Source organism: Mizuhopecten yessoensis, unplaced genomic scaffold (assembly GCF_002113885.1).
Source record: "Mizuhopecten yessoensis strain PY_sf001 unplaced genomic scaffold, ASM211388v2 scaffold4511, whole genome shotgun sequence".
In the NCBI taxonomy this organism is placed as follows: domain Eukaryota; kingdom Metazoa; phylum Mollusca; class Bivalvia; order Pectinida; family Pectinidae; genus Mizuhopecten; species Mizuhopecten yessoensis.
In genome coordinates, this window is record NW_018405583.1 from 14705 (window position 1) to 35172 (window position 20468).

Genomic DNA, 20468 nt, shown 5'->3' on the forward strand with positions numbered 1-20468 from the left:
AGATCATTTACGTCCATATAATAGACCATATTTGGCACGGTTTCAAACTTCCTGATTTGATGATGACACATTTGATTGTCCGTGCTGCTAATGCACCAAGGCAGGTTTTGAAATATATACACTTTGTATTACTGACAGAATACGTAAACCGGAGTTAGACGTGTATTGTAACATGTGGTTATATTTTATTTTTACTGAATCGCATCTTCCTTGGACAGGTCTTCGCTACGTTAGACTCCGAAAAACCTAATAATGACAAAGTTAAAATTACAGAAAACGTCAAATAGCCCTTACAATTGTTTGTTGTTTAAAATAGCTTAACATGACGATTATATAAGTTGAGGGTAGAAGTGAATATGTTTAGTTGAAAGGATTTAAGGTCATGTGATATTTTTTCAGTTCATACATTCATTTGAGATGAGAGTAACAAGCTGAGGTAACCGCAACGTGTTAAAATTACAGTCCAACGAATATAAAAAAAATTGTGAGACACCGTTCAAGGCCACTTTCAACATGTGTGGTATCTTTATTTGTTTAGTTTTGTTAATGAGCATATGTCCTTCGTCCGTTTGTCCAGCGACAATGATTTACTTTAATCAACTTCTGATGAATCTGATGAATTGTCAAATGGACTGGAGTGTTGATATTTGGCTAGTCACATGCTTGGTTAAAAAATACCAGCCTTGTTCAAATCAATTACCTGTACCCATACTCAAGTTGTTCGTGTTTGTCACCTTGTGTTAGCGCGGAACTGATGCCGACCCTATAGTGCTACCTCACTGAAACATACTGCCGAAGACACACAGCAGGACACCCCACCGGCCACATTATACTGACAACGGACGAACCAGTTGTCCCACTCCTAAATTAAGCAGGAGTAGAAACTACCATTTTTACAGACTCGGGTATGTCTCGGCCAGGAGACAGAACCAAAAGTCTTCCTGACAGGTTGGAACGCTCAACTAAAGGCCAAACGTGAGGCATTGTCAAGGGTTACATTAGGAAGAATAAAGCTATTTAGAAAGAAGAGAAAAGATAAGATCCCAATATTAGTCGCCTCTTACGATCATGCAATGAAGGGAATACAGGGAATAACGTCCTCGCAACAGTCAGGGTCATATAAGGACGGGTGCCTAAGAGACACCACCTGGAATAGAAAGTAGATAGAAACAAAAAAGCAGGAAAGATAGGAAAGGAATTGTTTTGACAGAAATAAATTTCAGAAACACAAAGAATAGAAAGAATTTGAATTTTGTAGCCATATTTTAAACTTTGCCACACTATCGCTTGCTCATTCTGTGAAATGAATATTACTATAATTAGGGCATTGTGTGTATTTAACTCTATCCTGATAATACACTTTTGCAAAACATAATAATTTATCACACCCTTGTTTTAGTCATCTGTTATGCCGTTTGGTTGAGGTAGAGTCCATTGTAATGCAATATATCGTTATATCAGATTGTTGCTGTGTGAAACACATGACATTGTACAACGTAGCCTGAATACTGGCTTTACCACTACACACTACAGTAAAATTAGCCAGGTACATGTACATTGTATGCATTAAATAGTAATGATACACCCGTTGTGTCAGTATCATCAAAGCCACTACCTAGTGTGTATGTCTGCTATCGAGCTTGTCTATTATGCACAAAATACAAATGCTGCGTTTGAGGGGGTTCCATGCGGGGTTCTTCCCTCCCGGTCTAAATTCCTATTATGTTGCACAGACCAAGTCTTGTGTAGTGATATTGTTATGAAACGACGACGGCCTCTCAATTCAGTAGCAAAAACTCCATCGTTGTTACATAACAAGGGGTGTGAGGAGAGTTGACTAGTTGGGATGTCACATCTATTTGGGAAAACGAAAACAGCTTTTTAATATATTTATGAACCAATGTTTGATAAAATGTAAATGGCGGAATTAGACAATAAGTAAAAATGCAAAACAGAACATATATACATCTTTAGAATATAATGATCGACAAATATAGACCCTTTGGTACATGTTAGTTGCGCCTTGTTACCTTAAACATGCATTATGTCGTTATTATATTGACACGTATAATGACTGGTATTTTCCGTAATGATATAGCTTCCGGGTCTATCTATCTATGGAGAACACTGGACTAAGACGAGTCTAATGCTATCTAAGGCTAACAGATGAAATGTTAAACGTTTGATCCATCGTGTTACTTATATTTAGGGGAAATGAAATAAAAGGTAGGTACAACTTGTTTTTTGTATATGTTTACCCGGTCTTTCCTACAATTAAGATAATGTTGACGTTTCGGGTAATGACATTCTATTGCCTTACTTTTTCACATTAGCTTATCTAATGGTTAAGCGAATGAATCAAATAACATTAGTATAAACTGTTGACTGTAAACAAATGAAACTAAAAGGTAGGGTCACCGCCTACGGAGATTTAACCTAAGCGTCGGCTTCCGCATGGAATGACAAAACAAGATTAATACAAAAAGTTACGGTATAGGAAGCTTAAATCAGGTACAGTTAGTTTCAGAGGACAAATAGGACCTCATTGACTTATACTTGTGTTAAAGCTGCGGTAATGCAAATCCTTTAAGAGCATTTAAATGACACAATTACTTTAAAATCATGTTATCATCGTGTGCAGCATATTTCAACTGTAATTTTGATACTGAATATTAAGATAATAATAATAATATCTTTTATTTAGACAGGGTTACATATTTAGATGTACATCTAATTTACAATATGGCCCTGTNAGGCAGAAAATAAGTGAAATTTCATTGCGAATAAGAACTATTCTATACTCCCAGATAATTTACATAGTAATAAAACGAGACTATTTTTCATACTTGCTTAATCATTTGCTTCCAAAATATCTTTCAACTCAGGATTTTCGAAAATAAATGACAACTCGTATTTGTCATATTACACCTTTGATTTAAAAATCCAAACATAGCGTTTTTCCACTTTTACCTAAACTTGTGTTTCTTCATAACCAAAGGTCTTTTTATTGATATGAGTTTTGTAAACGTTGGTGGCCTGTTCAAGGTCACACATATCAAATGTGCCACAATAGAACTTACTAATTGGGAACAGAGAAATATATCTTTCCTTGCTTTATTTGTTTTGAGTTAAAGATAAAAAATAAATTAATATTCCTTCATATTTTGTTTAATGAATGTGTAAAAGGCAAAAACAAATGACGATGAAGTGTATATTAGTTTATTATTAAGATTATTTTATTATTTTGTATAATGCATAACTTTGTCTATAACCTAATCTCAACCATAAGTAGTTTTCAAGAGGAAAAAAAAAATCTTTGGCATAATAATAATTGTGTGAAATTGGGTATTGATCATGTTTTGCCTGCCAACAAAGTACTAAGCATGTTTTGATATTACATAAAAATGATTCTGTAGACAGAATATATTGATTTATATAAATGGAAAGTTTTTAAAGAAATTTAAAATATAGACTACGATAGAACATGTAACTATGTATAGGTAAGTTGACAATATTGGTTATATTATATTATAATTTTTGTGAAAAGGAACATTTCCAGCTATGTTAAATTTACAAATAAGCCTGCCCACACATAACTTTTGTTTCAGAAGTGCTACGCGATTTATGCTACTGTCTTAACTCTTTTCAATCCTTTATACATTCGATGTTATTACTTTGAGATACACTACTATTTTTTTAGATGATTAATTAACCTTATTACAGCATGGGTAGAAAAATGGAATATCAGCCAGATCTGCAATAAGACAATCACACCAACATATCATGTCTCATGCATCCACTACACACATGGAGGCACGTCCTTAAATGACCCTAGTTGTTAGTAGGACGTTAATCAAAATTAAACGAAACCAAACGTGAGGGGTACGCCTATCCCCCCTTTAACCTGGGGCATCGGTAAAGCAGTTTTATTCTAAATTGGTCAAGGAGATTAAACTTTGTATAAGTAAAGGGAGGGGAGGGGCTCTAATGGAAATATAGTAAAATATTTAAATTCTTGCACCTTGAGTATCGGTCAAGCAATTTGAATCTGAATAGGTCCATCATCTGGACAAAGGGACTCAACACTGGATAAAAGAAGAATGTGGTCCAGCCAAGAGCAAAGGGGCGCAACCCGGTACATTGAAATAAAGTGAAATTTGAAGTCGTAACGCTTGAATGTGGGAAAACAATGTTTCACCTAAAAGTGGTCTGAAGAATCATTGCTCCCTGTGTAAATGAAGGGTTTACACCAACTGAAGGTCGGGGATACACCTGATGTCATCAGCTGCATATATCTAAAAAGCCGACTAATATGGGAATCCCCTCCAGAATTTGGGATTCGCTTATTTGCCCACTATTAGGGGACGCAAAAACGACCAAAGTAATTCCGCTGCACCAAATGCAATTTAACGGATCTTTAAACTTCTTCCTACCTTTAACTACCTTTTATTTCCAACCACCTTTCTTACAACATCGCTAATTTGGTTTTAATGTTGAACGTTCGCCCAGGTGTGCGGATATGTGTGCCAGAGGCAGGGTGTGTTGGTGTATTTTCCTCCTTGTGATGCCGACCTCAAACTCATAGTGCTATCTCTAAAATTCCATGCCAAAGGCACCCTGCGCAGCATTCGTCCAGCTTTATAATACTAACAGCGGGTGAACCGATTGTTGCAAATACCCTCGATGCTGAACGTTAAGAGAATAACAACTACCATTGTTAGGGACTTTATTAGGGAATGGGGACAGAATTCATTGCCTTCCTTATCTGGGCGAACATTCAGCATTAAAGCCCAAAGTGAGATTCTCAACCTGCAGGGACGTTGATTTTATGATTACTCCCAAATTCAAACACGCACAACTTAGAATGACGGGAACCTTCATATCCTGTATGAGAAAGATCCTTCAAGTATTTCCTGAGAAAAAGCAAAAACATTCTATCTCAAAATCCAAGATGGCCGCGTGTCGGCCATTTTGTTTATCCGATCATTCTCAAAAGTAAACATGCACAACTACAGACCAAGGGAAACCAACATGTCGCCCATGCCCCTACATTAGTCGCCTTTAACGATACGCATGCAGTTGGAAGCATGGGGTATATTCTAGATTTCTTCAATGTCCCCTAGATAGAGGTTATTAAGGAAGAAACCAGCAATGGTTTTGTAGGAGGCACATTAGTCGCCTCCTATGATCATGTTGTGGGGGAAACAGCAGATCTATACTCTCTTCGAAAATGCACAGTTTTCAAAACATGTTAACATGTTTATATACTTTTTATTTGCCCATATGATCTCATCCAAAAACTAGCTAACTATCATTCATACAGTAGGCTTATGTTATACACACAAACATAAAAGTGATTCAAAATTTTGCAAAACAATCCTTTTTGGCCCTATTTATAATATTCATGGTATAATGATATTCTTTGTCATAATATACATTTATGATTTGATTTTGTTTTGATATTGTTTAACGTAATATTTACAGCTTAGGTAATTTAGGACGTGCCTCCATGTATGTTGTGGATGCGTGCACGTATGTATCTATGCTGGAGACAGGGTTTGTTGGTGCACTTACCTCCTTGTGAAAGCGCGGATCTTACGTCGACTTTATAGTGCTATCTCACTGAACATACCTTAAAGAATAAACACATTAGAACATGTATCGACATGTTGAAATTTAGAAAGCAGTACATTTACTACAACTTCTTTTAAATATCTTCGATGGTGATGCCCTCGGCATGGTATTTCAGTGAGATTACACAATAAAGTCGACATCAAATCCGCACTATCCCACAAAGGCATCTACAACAACATACCCTTCCTCCAGCATATTACAAAATGCATCGAAACATCAAAATTTATAAAGATGTTCATTTATTACATCGCGTTTTGATTTCCTTCTCTAGTGTTGCCTTCGGGGTGGTATTTGCGTGAGATAGTGCGGAGTTGATGCCGACTTTATTGTGCTAAAATCAGAAGGCAGTAACACCAACATACATGTACCCTGCCTCCAGCACACATACTTGTACGCACATGCACACGTACACAACAAACATGGAGTAACGTCCTTAAATGGCCTTTGCTTTTATATGTCGTTAAACAAAATAAAACCATATCCTTGAAGGTACTTTAAATTTAACCAGCAGATGTTCTGCGAGCCCTAGTTTGCATTGTCGGTCGACTTTGTACTGTTCTCATTAATGGAAAGTTTTTTGCGTAGCTCTGTGCATTACCCATGGTATTCTATATGGTTACTTTGCTTTATATGATAACTCTTGCCTTTATTTCATTGAAAAGACAGTTATTTTTCAGAATTTTTATTTGTGTTAAATTCTAATCTTATTTATGGTTTAGCTATAATATTTATTCATTGGTTATCAAAACCTTTATTGTATTATCAGTAAGTAAACTTTATATTTCTATTTCGATGTTTAAGTAATTTGACAATTAAGCAAATATTTCATAAAATTCAAACTCCGATTGGACTGAAGAAATATCCGAAAGTTTGAAAATAACTGAAATGGCATATGCTTCTTAGATATTTTTTTTAGTGATTTGCTGATTTAATGTTGCCGTAGGTTTGAAAGTGCCTCGGACAAGGACGCAACAGATCGACACAAACGCAATCAACTACATGCAACACGCCACATGCATAATGTACGCACGCTGTGTTTTGTGCGTTGTGCCGTCACACAACTGTACATGTAAAATACCCGGAATTGTATTTTGTTTTTGTTTTCAGGTACATCGGCTTAAAGACGTTGTGGATGACAGATCAGCTCCTCCAATGGCAGGTTCCAACCATACGGTAATAAACATTTGCTATTCTTCCTATGTTATCAAGTGCATTTTATACAGATTGTTGACTGATAACTGTATGTAAAAGGTTATTGTCGAAAGAACAATGTATTCATGTAATGTCGATTTGCAACTTTTGAAGTGAGAATATCTGTCACGAGAATTTTTTATTGCAAATTAATTATATTGTATAATAGATACAATTTAATTAGGCACAGGCAATGCCTATTGCAGTTTTCAGAAGAAAATACACATATTTCATACATTCATATATACATATATAGAGAGAGTATTATAGAGAAGATGTAATATATATATGTTCAAATGAATAGGAGAATACTAGAACCAATTAATACATGTTCATGGGAAATAATAATTAGAATATTATAGATTTCAACAGAGTACTATAGTCTAGTGTTTAGGACAGACACTTCAAAGTCACTGTCACTATCCACAATGCCATCCTACCCAATATTACACCAGAGTTATATTAAGATAATTTGTAGTATAGTGCATATATATATATATATAGTAAACCAGTTAAAATCTTCCACATTTTTCAATATATTCCAGGACACACGAGTGAATAAATTAATTTAATTCGATGCTAAGGTTCATTTCAGCCTTTGTGAAAGTATTAGTATCTAAGATGATCATAAAGTTGCGGCGGCGATTGTAGCGAGATATGCTACTGTTGGATGCCGGCTGCCCAATGATGCGTCAATATTCTCCGCAGAAGCCTATGCTATTTATCTCAGCCTTGAGAAATTAAATCAAATGATATAAGGCAATCAGTTATCCATTTTGATTCACTATCTGTTCTACAGAGCCTTCGCAACAAAAATTTGAACAATATCTCAATTCGAAAAATCTTAACATGATAACATAATATTACCTCAAAATGTCATATTACCTTTTGCTGGGTTCACGGACATTTGGGAATACCTTGGCCAGGTAATGAAAGGGCAGATCGTGCCGCAAAGCAGCACTATTACTACAACCTGAACATTTTAAACTTCATTTTACTGATTTTAAACCGCTAATTACAACATTTATAGGAATCAATGCGTCGATGACAAATTATATTCCATAAAACCTGAAATCGGTGAATGGCATCCTAGCTACAGAGAGAGGCGCCGAGACGAGGTTCGTCCTTGCCCGTCACCGGATGGGTCATTCATGTATTACCCATTGTTATATATCAAAACGTGAAGTTCAGCCTTAATGCATAACGTGTCAGGAACCATTTACAGTAAAGCACTTGTTATTAGATTGAATCGATTTTCAGTTAACTCGAGAAAATTTGTATAATAATATTAAATGTCTTAAATCTATTTTTGAAAACATAACTGTCTCTTCAATTATAGGCTATCTGAAAGCTGTTGGTCTTTTTAATAAAATTTAAGTCACCATAGCCACTTTCAATATTAGCAGTTGTTTTTGTCGACCATTTGTTGGCCCTAATTATCTATCCTGTTTTAATGGGCCGTTGAGCACTGATAATAATAATGATATTACTCATGTTATAATGCGATAATGCATCAAATAAAACTTGTCTTTGATCTATATATATATATATACATCTGGGGCAATTGAGAAAGAAGCGACTGGCGTCTTCAATAATATAACCACAGTAACAATTAGAGTTACCTGTAAGATGATCATTATATAAATCAGAGTTTAACTGCCTGACTTTATTCCGAAGTTGACATAATATTCTATTCAATTTCTTGTACAGTTAGATGGTTGTAATATGAATGTGCTTTCCTTAATTAATTCCAGTATTAACTGGCTCAATGAAGTGAGTTTTGAAACAAATACAGTCTGTCCTATCCCATAGAGACATCATGCTAGGAAAAAAGATATTTTATACAGGTTGGTTCTGCACAAATGAACAATAAAATGTCTTGGATGTCTAAGGAGAGGATTGATATCATTATTAAAATATGGTAAACACGATCATAAAGATGGTCAGGACAGTCATGCTGCAGTATCTTGAAAAATAACAAACATTGTTAATTATCACGTAGTCAATATTAGTTACTTAGATTAATTCATAGTATTATAGGTCTGTCCCGGGATGCAAGTAGTTATACATAACGTCAATATTACATGTATTAACAATACTGTATGTCAATTTTGGATATATATCACATATTTAGTATTAAACTTGTGCATGTACGTACATAGAGAATAATACATGCCTTTCCATATCCCACCCAGTATCAACCCGAGACTGCAATATCAGCCCGAGGGCTGATATTTGTCGAGGGTTGATACTGGGTGTGATATGGAAAAAAGGCGTGTTTTATTCTGTTTATTACAAACTTACTAATAAAAACTACTATCTTTTGATTTATTTTCATTTTTGAAATATTGAAAAACTATTTTTTTTCCAAATGGGGTGTGATATGGGTTTTGCGAGCTGATATGGGTTTTGGGGTGTGATACGGCGGGGGCTGATACGGGTTTTGGGGTGTGATACGGCGAAGGCTGATATAGGTTAGAGCAATTGTGTCGTATCGCATATACAAAAAAAACAGTATTTATTAGTAAGTATGTAATAAATAGGCAAAACCACACATATGTGTGGTTTTGCTTTTATCACATGACTTAACCCTATTGTAGCCTTGGTAGTTAGGAATTTTATCTCATATGACTAAATGCACATTTTATATTTTTCCTCTTTTTGTCGTTTTCCATCGGCACACAGGTCGACACAATGCCAGGATTTTTTTTATAAGAAACTTGTGTTTTATTAAAAAAAAATGGCATTCTCTTGGTGTTTTTTTTATGATAATGTATTTCTTTTATTTTATTTAATACATTCTTTGTATAATTAATGTTTTATTTTGATAATTCTGAGATATAGAAAACAAATTCTTAAAAAAGAAATCATTGCATGGCTTTAAAAAAGGCATTGCATGGTTCACAGGACCTGTGAATGACAAGAGACTTTTTGAGACTGAACTGTACCTTTGGATGTACAACATTTTAAATATTAATGGTTAAATACAAAGTAACAAAGAATAATTCAAATGCAGCACATTCAATGGCATAAAGTTACGTGTATTCATGCAAGTTTTAATGTCGGTCATTACAAATTCTTCCAATGTCTTGCAACGTCACAGCACGCTCTGAGTCTGAGTGACGTCACGCGCCAAGGTCAGAAAACGCAAGAAATCTAGATAAAATCTTCATCATCTAAGTCAACAATTGGCAGTATTCGTCGGTATTTCGATGGAGGTGATGAATGTGATGTTGTACGCGACTGTGACGATATTTGGAAGTTTATGTTGAATGTTCCACCTGTGATAGTTGCTCCGGAAAACATACCAGTGGCTAGATTTTTAACGTCTTTATCGCCAATTGGCCTTGACCGGGACACAGGCATGGCAGGGGCGACATTTTCATTTTGAATTTGAAACTGTTCACTCTGTCGAGGTCGAGACACAGTCGCACGTGGGACAAGACTAGACGTTGTGGTTGGTGTCGTTTGAACATTTTGTAATAATTCACACATTTCCTGTTGTTGGGCCATAGATGCTACCGCGTAATTGTTGACACTGTTGACAATTCTGTGGCCAGACAGTTGCATTATTGTTGTTGGAGCAACGCCAGAATGTAGAAGAGTTGTGCACAGGGTTTTGCGCAAGGACTGATTTGTTTTTTTCCCAACAAAACCAGCGTTGCGCGCCATCGACTTCAACATCACTGCAAGTTTATTCCGTCCGACCGGTTGGTTTTTAAACCACTTTTTTCCTTTCGAATTTTGATTGACGGCGAGGTAAAATGGAGATTCATCACCGTTCATCTATTGTGGCCTGTGTTTTGAATACAACGTGTATGCCTAAATCAGACACCCGGAAGGATTTTCTGGATTTTCGAATAGCTTGGTATTTAAATGATCTGTGGTGAGTAGAATTACCCCCTCGTGTTTTGGTCGACCTTTCCTTAAATTCAATGTAGTTTTTTTCCGTTTTCATCTGTTTTTTGTTCCAAATCGCCCCACTTTAACTGTCTGTTTTCGTCGCACCCCCTGAATCCCAAAAGTTTTGTGTTGTTATACCAAACGGTCAGTAAGGCAGTAGGATTATTCATCTCTAATTGGCCAGATTGCCACAAACTCTCCTCCACGTTGGCACTGACAGGCTCTGCTCTATTAGGACGATTACCCAGACCCTTTTGTTTTAATTCCTTTCTCCGTGAATTGAGCACTTGACGGCTGGTTGTGAAAAGATCGGATGTGGTAATGTTGTATGGATAGTTTATTTCCTTCAAATGCCTATCAATTCCCCGATGGAAACTAGTCAACGTGTCAGGCTCATATTGAGATCCGTCATTTTTCTGGGCAGACAGAAGGAACCCACCGATGTAGGTGTCCATTTCAAAGGGCAGAATTTCGTGTAATGGCCGGGTATCAGAGCGGGGGGGTTGTTCAATCCATTCCGTGAATTTCCTGATACACCCCTCGGTTTTTCGCACGGTGTTTATNGTCATGACCTCGGTTGTACGTTCTGTGTCAAAGCTTTCATCACTGTCCATTATTATATTATCCAATAGCAAATCGTGTAGAATCTCGAAATTTACAGGCGAAAATGCCATACTGTTTTCAAGCAGCCGTCATTGGTGTCGGTGAATAGCAGATGACAGATGGAGGCAAATATTGTTTCTTTGGTAATAAAGGCATAAGACATGTTATTATTGTGTTGTTTGTCATTTATTATTAATATAAAAAAAATAATATATATTTTTATTATTTTTAAACAATGTAAACAACGTACAACGTTCAATACAAATACCAGGCTATGTTTAGCGGTGTCAGTAGAGGGAATTCCCCTATAAAGTAGTTCCGGCTACTGTGGTGATACAGGATCTTGTATCGCACATGTGTGATACAAGCAGACAGAAAACACATCTGGCAAAATGATGTATTACTATCGTAAGATTGCATAGGCATGTGATAAATAGGTTTAATTACACAGATAAGGGTTAATATTACATTACATACATCTATACACACACCTACACCCAGTTAGTTACTATATCTAGTCTACTCAAGTATAAACATGTAGAATTTTGTTTTCACGTTCACTCAATAGTGATATTTCAATACACACAGTATTATAGGTATCATATAAGAACACATTTACCATAATACCTTGGTAACCATAATCGGAGTCCGTTGATGTGTTTCTGTGGCCTTATATATTTAAGTTGACAAGTATTCACGAATGCAAATACATGTATGTAGCCGTGACATAGAAATAAACCAGAACGATATACCAACAACTATATGAGTATGTCACATATCAAATTCAGTGTTGCTTATTTATACATGTATGTATATATCAAACACGTGTTACATAACTTATACATTTTATATATCTTAATGCATACAGACCTAACTTATAACGATATACGTATAGATGTATTGATATGATTTTTCATCATTTATACACATAGAAAAGTGCTGATTTACGACATTTTACATTTTATGGCATAACACATGCATGTACATGAAAGTTAGGATGAAATCCGGTGTATTAACTGTTTACTCAAGCACAAGGGGACTCAAGTGAGGTGACTTGTGCATAAACACCACTTATATCGCGTATGACAAGCCTGCCATCAAGGGTCCATGGACCTTGAATAAGGCCGGACTTTTTCAAATGTTTGGCTTTAGCAAATACAATTGCGCACTGTTTAGTGAGCGCTTCATTAATATATATCCTTTGGCCCGGGTGTCCAGCTCTGTTCGACGGTGGCGTACTAAGATCGAAACGGGTTTCTTTATTTTTATCATCGTTGGGAGCTAGCATCATACACTGCCGCTCTAGTGCGGTATGGGATAGACCGTACTAGTATATCCCTAGGGCGACCGGGTGATGGCTGTGTGATCTGTCAATGTCGTGTAGGTCGGCCATGACATAATGTTTATGACATCAAAAACTAGATTGTCAATATCTTCACCATCACTATCGGGTGTTCCACGAAATTTGTGGCAAGTGCGTCGTAAATACATAAGTGTCCATTATGTTAAGGGGTGAGCAAATGGTTTGGTTTGGTTTGGTTCAGTATTGTTTAACTTCCTAACGACAGCTATGGTAATTTAAGGACGGCCTCCCATGCGTGTAAGATGCATTCGTGTAGTGTATGCGCGTGTTTTTTGGGAGGCTGCGATATGTTCGTGTTTTTCGCCTTGTGATAGCGCGGAACTGATGCAGACTAAATACTGCTACATCACTGAAACAAACTGCCGCAAATGACCTTTTATTTTCCGATCGGTTAACAAAGATGGCCACCATGGCCTCTGATTGATCGAAATTAAATATTGGTCGATTTGCTCAAATTTCATATGCAGGTCTATTCTGGCACTGTGAACATAACTGCGGGGGGTTTGCGGGACTTCTGTAATGATCCCCCATTACAATAAGTACTTGATTAGTCCCCCAAAGGAAGTGGGGAACTTATTGGTTTCACTCTATTTCTTATTAGTATGTCTCCCAAACGAAGTTTCAGGGAAATATTGTTTTTGGTCTGTTTCTTATTAGGTCCCCCAAACAAAGTTTCTTATAACTATTAAGTCCCCCAAATGAAGTGGGCGACTTATCGGTTTTACTCCGTTTCTTCTTCTTCTTCTTATTATTATTCTCGTTCCGCCTTACACCAGGATGGCCGCCACGGCCTCTGATTAGCCAAAATTTATATATTGTCTGATTTCATTCCAATTCGGTATAAAGGTGTATTTTGTCACTGCAAACTCAACTGCGGGGATTTGGGGGACTTCTGTTTGATTTGTATTGTTTAACGTCCTATCAACAGCTATGGTCATTTAAGGACTCCCCTGTGAGCGAGATGCATGCGTGTAGTGAATGGATGTGTGTTTTGGGAGGCTGTGATATTTTCGTGTTTGTCTCCTTGTGATAGCGCAGAACTGATAACGACTTTATAGTGCTACCTCACTGAAGCATAATACCGAAGAAATCCAGCAGGACACCACGCCCGGTCACATTATACTGACAACGGGCGAACCAGTTGTCCCACTCCCACAATACTGAGCGCTAAGCAGAAAAAGGAACTACCATTTTTAAAGACTATGGTGTGTCTCGCCCAGGGGACAGAACCAAAAGCCTTCCTCACAGGGGCGAAAGCTTAACTAAAGGTCAAAAGTGAGACAGTATTAAGGGAGACATTAGGAAGAACAAATTTGTTTTGAAGAAAAGGAAAGATAATATCCTAAATTGAGTCGCCTTTTACGATCATACAATGGGGGCAGCAGGTAAAATTCGTACGCCCTACCTGCAGGGTCAACTCTATACGGATTATAATAGTATGTGCCAATCCGTGATGTAAGATTGACCTAAATAAAAAGTTATAGCTTAGACAAAAAGTTGAATAAAAAAAATGTATAACAAGTAAATAGTTTTTAGACCAGGATCATGAATATAGCATGCTCACTATGCCCTGCATACAAAGCAAAGTGGTACAAAGCTTAATTCATGAGTTGTAAGTGTCTGCACAAAGAAAATGAACAAAACCTTGACAAGTACTGTTTGCAAGAATGGGACTGCAAGCTACAAATTCCATATGTAACACTCCCGTCTCGCATACTTGTGAGTTTCCCAGCTTTAAGATATTAGTTGCGAGGTGTCAGGATCTCAGTATTTTTCAAAATAATGATCTAGGGACTGAGTTTCCATGGTTGGGCCATGCATACTTGTATTATTTTTGTTTTCGTCTCTTTTTTTCCTCAGTAATTTTGTTAAAGGTTAATCTCAACCATTTCAAATATAACAGAGGTCCTTTTTTCATTGCCTCCGCTAGGAGTCAAACCCGGGACCTCTGGCTTACTAGTCTTACGCTCTATCGAATGAGCTAAAGAGCAATTCTCCCTAGCCGAATCGGTAGGAAGCGGCTAGTATTTTATCAGTGTGACACCATGTAATAACCTCTTTTAGACCCACCTTCAGCTCCTTGGAGGTAAGTCCTTCTATTTGTACAATTTTTGGATCCCCATTATCCATCGATATGAATGCTTCAAGTCAAGTTCAGTTTACTTTCAAAAGTTGACAGATTACAGGCAGATGTCATTGAACAGCACAAATACAATCGCCCTGGTCCTTTATTTTAATTGGACTGTGCGAGCTAAAATTGGGACACAATTAAGGATATCTGCAACTCTTCTATTTGAGTAATATACATTTTCAATTCAGGATGTTGCTAATTGCTGGCTTTGTATGGCCTGTGTAAAGAATGGCCTTTGACCATACATGCAGGCGGTTTTTCGGTGTCTTAAATTAGTCCCTATAACAATTCTCTATTTAAAAATATTCTTCGCCAAACTCTGTTAACTGAAAATCTTTATTTCTTGTGGCCAAAAATACCTTTATTTTAATCTATTATTTCTGTGAAGAAACCAATACCTTCTGTAACTTCAATGAAATATAATAAAGATGAAAAAATAAATAAAAATGAACAGCTGTTTGGTGATACAACTGTTTTCTAAGAGCAATTGCTTGTAAGCGCCTAAATCAGCTAGAGAGCATAATAAGTACTACAGCATCTACAAATGTACCTGATTTGCATATTTTATAGTTGTAGATTGTTATAAAATGTTAAAAGATGGTGTGAAGTGTTACATTTGTATACGCAGTATTACTAATTTTGAGCCAAATCATAATATCTTAAAATGCAATAAAACTTTTCAGTTTAAAAGAAAGAAATTGTGAATATTTCATTTTACTGCTGTAACACAAGTTAAAATACCATAAACTTGTTAAGTTATTCCAACTGAGACAATCAAATGTAAAAAAATATTTGTAAAAGATACAAATCTTTAAATACAGATTAGCTCAAAACGGATTCAATAAGAATTATGTTGAATGTACTATAAAGTCGGCATCAGTTCCACGCTATCACAAGGAGACAAACACAAACATATCGCAGCCTCCGAAAACACACACGCATGCATTTTGCACACAGGGGGGCCGTCCATAAATGACCATAGCTATTGATATGACGTTAACAATACTAAACCAAACCAAACCAAACTAAAGTCACTGACGAGAATTGAATTAGCGATCTTACGCTACCTTTGTCAGGTAGCCCTTAACTGTCCATCCCTGCCCCCAATGCATTGTATGTAAAGAGGCGACTAATGGGTTCACCTGCAGATCGTGCATTTATTTTTGTGTCCTCAACTTGGGGACATTAAAGCGACCAAATCTGAAAATGCTGTACCGTTTGTTATATTTTGGATCTTTATATTTCTCACTACTTGCTTGGCAATACCTCACTTTTGGCTTTAATGTTGAGCATTCGCATTCGCCCAGGCGAGGAGGATAATGGGTTCTATCCTAGACCCAGACATACCAAAGTCCTCAAAAATGGTAGATATTATTCCCTGCTTAACGTTTAGCATTTAGGTTAATGACAACAACTGCTTCGTCCGTTGTCAGTATAATGTGACGGGGCGGAATGCTCTGCTGGGTGCCATCGTCATGGTATTTCAGTTAGATGGCACCATGAGGTCCACATCAGACCCTTGCTATCACAAGGAGTCAATTACACAAACATACCATGTATGGCACGTCCTTAAATTACCTTAGCTGTTAATAGGGTGTTAAATAATGAAACTCCCAGCTGTACTTTGTTTGACCCCCGAATTTTTCTCGAAAGGAAGCTCACACATTTTGAATTGTTTCAAACAGAAAAACTATAGATCGATACAAACGCAATTAACAAACAGGTCCAGTGTTGTTTACATAATGGCCATACAATACCAAGGTGCACCAACCTCAGTTAGCCTAATTGGGGCACAGGTACTAGCATCGTCTGTCAATACACTCATTATAACCTGAGTGTATTGACAGACGAGGTTAGTACCTATGATAGGGTTTGCCAAAACACTCCTGTTTGTTTATGGATCAGAAATACAGAGGGTTGGAACTGGGTGGGCTTTAAATAACAAGCTAGATCTGCTGCTAACGATTTGCAAGATGGCTGCCGAATTAGTCAAGGGACGCGACCCTCAGGTCGCTCAGACCAAATAAGAGGCAGCAACTCGGTTCAAGTCATCAATAATTAATCAATAACCTTGTTATTTTTCAGAATCTGTTAAGGTGCTTTGTCCTACAAAAGTGAAATATTAATGTTACTGACTTTATAAAAACCCATACAAAACCCGTTTTAGAATAATTTTTTAAAACTTGTGCTGGTGTTAAGAGCATACAATAGGCTAATTGTTAAGCTGCATTTTATATCTCTCCACTAATAGCAATAATAACTCCAATAAGAAATTTCAATGATAAAAAGGCCACTCAAAGACTGACATTTGTATTTATTTTACTAATTCAGCCACCTTGTTGCTTCTATCAAAACTGCTAATTGCCCTGAAGAACACATTGATAGAAAGAAATTGTAAACATACCACACATGGTAGAAACAACAACCAAAATATAACCAAATCCCCGCGCCAACCTCAGTGGGGTGGCCGAAAACCGCCCAAAAGCATTCATGGAGCACGAATGTTTTCCTCACTGTTTAAAAGTGATTCTAAAAACTTGTATTTTCTTTTTCAGAACTATGGTCCCGGTTCGAGTCCAGTAAGTCATTTATATCATTTCTAGACCAAACTTATTAAGCAGGCCATATTCTGCTCAACTATTTTTTTTTTTACATTAGTAGAAAACTTCCACAATGACTTTTGAAAAAAGAAAGAATCTTTTTGCTTTATTTAAACATCACCTTAAGTTACATCACGTTAAGTTAATATAGCGTCGTAAAAAACGACACGTTTTTTTTCTTTTTCATCTCTTTTAAGATACCATTGGACTCTAGTGGGTCTTCAAGCGATTATGCCACCGTTGGTCCAGGGGATAATGCAGTAAGTCTTTTATATATCATTTCTAAACAAAAGATATCAAACAGGCCATATTCGGCTGATATAACATATTTCCGCAAGTAGAACACTTTTTTTCAATGACTTTCAAAAAAAGAAAAAAGCTTGTTAAGTGAAGTTAATGTTATCGTGCGGACACCCATTTCACTATAAACAATTATTGAATCATGTACTTCAGTCTTTAAAACATGGGTAAACAATGTAGTGAACTGGACTTCTCATCATTATGCTCTGGAGGTAACAATGTAGTGCGCTCCAATCTTTTAAGTTTGCCCCTAAGTTCCAAACGGTACATCTTCTTGAGCAAATTGTCGAAACATAAATCACAAATTGAACTCTATTTAGTGTTTGGATAACTTCTTTAGCGGATGCAAACAAGATATAATAAATATAAATACAAAATATTGTAATCTACCCTTATTTCATAATTTATAAAATTGTGTTTCTCCAGTGTATCGTTGTAGTGTCACTTCTTTCAATTTATGTACCGTATATAAACAGAATAAATTCCTGCTTCAGTTAGTGTTATATGTGCTGCTAGAGTGTGGGATCACACAACGTTACACTATATGCGGTGCGCACAAAATGTGCGCACGACGTGTGAACGATGTACGCACCATGCACGAACGATGAAATAATGGGTGATTAATGATAACAATCGTCGTTTGCATGATAGACAAACGGTATGCTATGACAATCGTGGTTGATTTAAATAGAAAAATGGATTGAATAATAAATATTATTTCGTTTCCAAACTACACGACCTTGATTCCGAAGTATGCTACCATATGTTAGCTACATTGTAGATGTATGGTTTTCTATGTAAGAATTTAGTTCAAATGTGTATTCATCAAGGACGAATCGACACGCATATCAGCACGGTCCCATACAAAAACGCAGATGAACATTTTTTTTTTTCAAATAAGTCCTGAAATGTTTACATAATGGTCGTGCATAATATTACAGATCGACTCTCTGTGTCCGGGACAGGCCACGCAAACCCCCTGGTCACTTATCAGAGGTAGCAGAGTACAGTAAAAATGGCTTGATCCTAAAAATAAGGGGCATGTCTTGGATAAACATGGATAGCGGATTCATCCTGCACAACACGCCTACATAATTTTATTTTTATATATATATATATAAACAATGTTTTGAATACATATTTTTTAGAAGAATGATTTTTTTTTCAAAAAGTGATTTCCTCAGGTTCAGGACTTGTGAAAACCATGGTTACCACATCAAAACATACAAAAAATGCAAAAGAAACATGATTTTTAACCCAAAATTTGACCCACGCAAGTAGTAATCTTTTTCATAAAACCCGTCTTAAATTGAATATCACCTACTCGGTAACCGAAATACTCACATTTTAGCATAGGCCGTTCAACTGGATTTTTCACAATATTTACACATGCGCTGAGTACAAAAAAATAGACTACATGAAAAGCTAGCTTTTGTTGTGTAGACACAGATTTGCAAATGGCCAAAAATGTAGTCTCAAACAATCCGATTTTTCTTTTTAATATATGAAGCCCACATAGTCCACTTCATCATGTATATGCCAATTTTAGTGCTATATTTTTTTCTTTTTAGTTTGATACATGTAATATTATATGGGTTATTCATTGTACAAAAATATCACCCATGGTCACCGTACATTACTATACACTACTACCTAAAAACATGTTTTCTTTTTCAAAACTTTGGTTCCGGTTCGAGTTTAGTAAGTCATTTATATCATTTCTAGACCAAACTTATTAAGCAGGCCATATTCTGCTCAACCAACTTGTTTACGTAAGTAGAAACTTTCACAATAAATTTTGAAAAGAGAAAGAATCTTGTTGCTTTATTTAAACATCACATTATGGTATATAGCGTCGTCAAAAACGACACATATGTTATATGTTTTTTTCTTTTTCATCTTTTAAGATATCATCTAGTTGGGATTCAAGCAGTTATGCCACCGTTGTTTCAAGGGATAATATAGTAAGTCTTTTATATCATTTCTAAACAAAAGATATCAAACAGGCCATATTGGACTTATATGACATATTTTCGTAAGTAGAACACTATTTTCCAATGACTTTCGAAAATAGAAAAAAAGCTTGTTATTTGTGTGAACATCAAACTATGGTTACGCTAGTGTCATACAAAGATATGCTTTTCTTCCTTATCCATTCGAAAACATCTACTGACTCTGTTAGAGATTCCAGCATTTATGCTATCGTTGGTCAAGGGGATAATATAGTTAGCGTTTTATACAATTTTTAAACTGATCAAAAAAGCCATACACTGCTGATATAACTAATATTTACTTAAATAGACTACTTGATCAAAGAATTTTGAAGAAGAAAGTAACTTGTTTCTATAAGTGAAGATGATGTTATTGTGCGGACACCCATTTCATTATAAACAATTATTGAATCATGTACCTCAGTCTTTAAAACTTGGGTAAACAATGTAGTGAACTGGACTTCTCATCGTTGTGCACTGGAGTTAAAAATGAAGTGCATTCCAATGTTTTGTCTAGTGCAGTTCCCTGTTCACTACGTGTGCACTAACAAATGTTCCGTATCTTTTCCGTTCCACTAAATTGATCAACTAGTAGTACCAAATTTCACCTACATGTTTGGTAGGAAACAACAAGGCGAAAGATCTTTGAAGTGTACAATTGCACGCATCATATGCAGCATAAACATGCTTATTTGTGTGCATTATGAAGTCACATATTCCGTCTTTGCGTATTGCAGAGTTATCTTCTCTTG

The 20468-nt window shown here is 36.2% G+C and overlaps 1 protein-coding gene across 2 annotated transcripts in view; it reads left to right on the forward strand.

Moving 5' to 3' along the window:
* The first annotated feature begins 2131 nt into the window (after positions 1–2131).
* The window catches only part of LOC110449142, a 48932-nt gene continuing 30595 nt past the window's right edge, over positions 2132–20468 (forward strand). The window contains exons 1-5 of one of the 2 annotated variants that reach the window (XM_021495786.1): positions 2132–2226; positions 6742–6807; positions 17381–17404; positions 17623–17685; positions 19633–19689. In XM_021495786.1, the coding sequence (XP_021351461.1) occupies positions 6787–6807; positions 17381–17404; positions 17623–17685; positions 19633–19689 (165 nt within the window). In that variant the 5' untranslated portion in view covers positions 2132–2226; positions 6742–6786. The remainder of the gene's footprint in view (positions 2227–6741; positions 6808–17380; positions 17405–17622; positions 17686–19632; positions 19690–20468) is intronic. The other variant, XM_021495787.1, reaches the window with a different exon arrangement.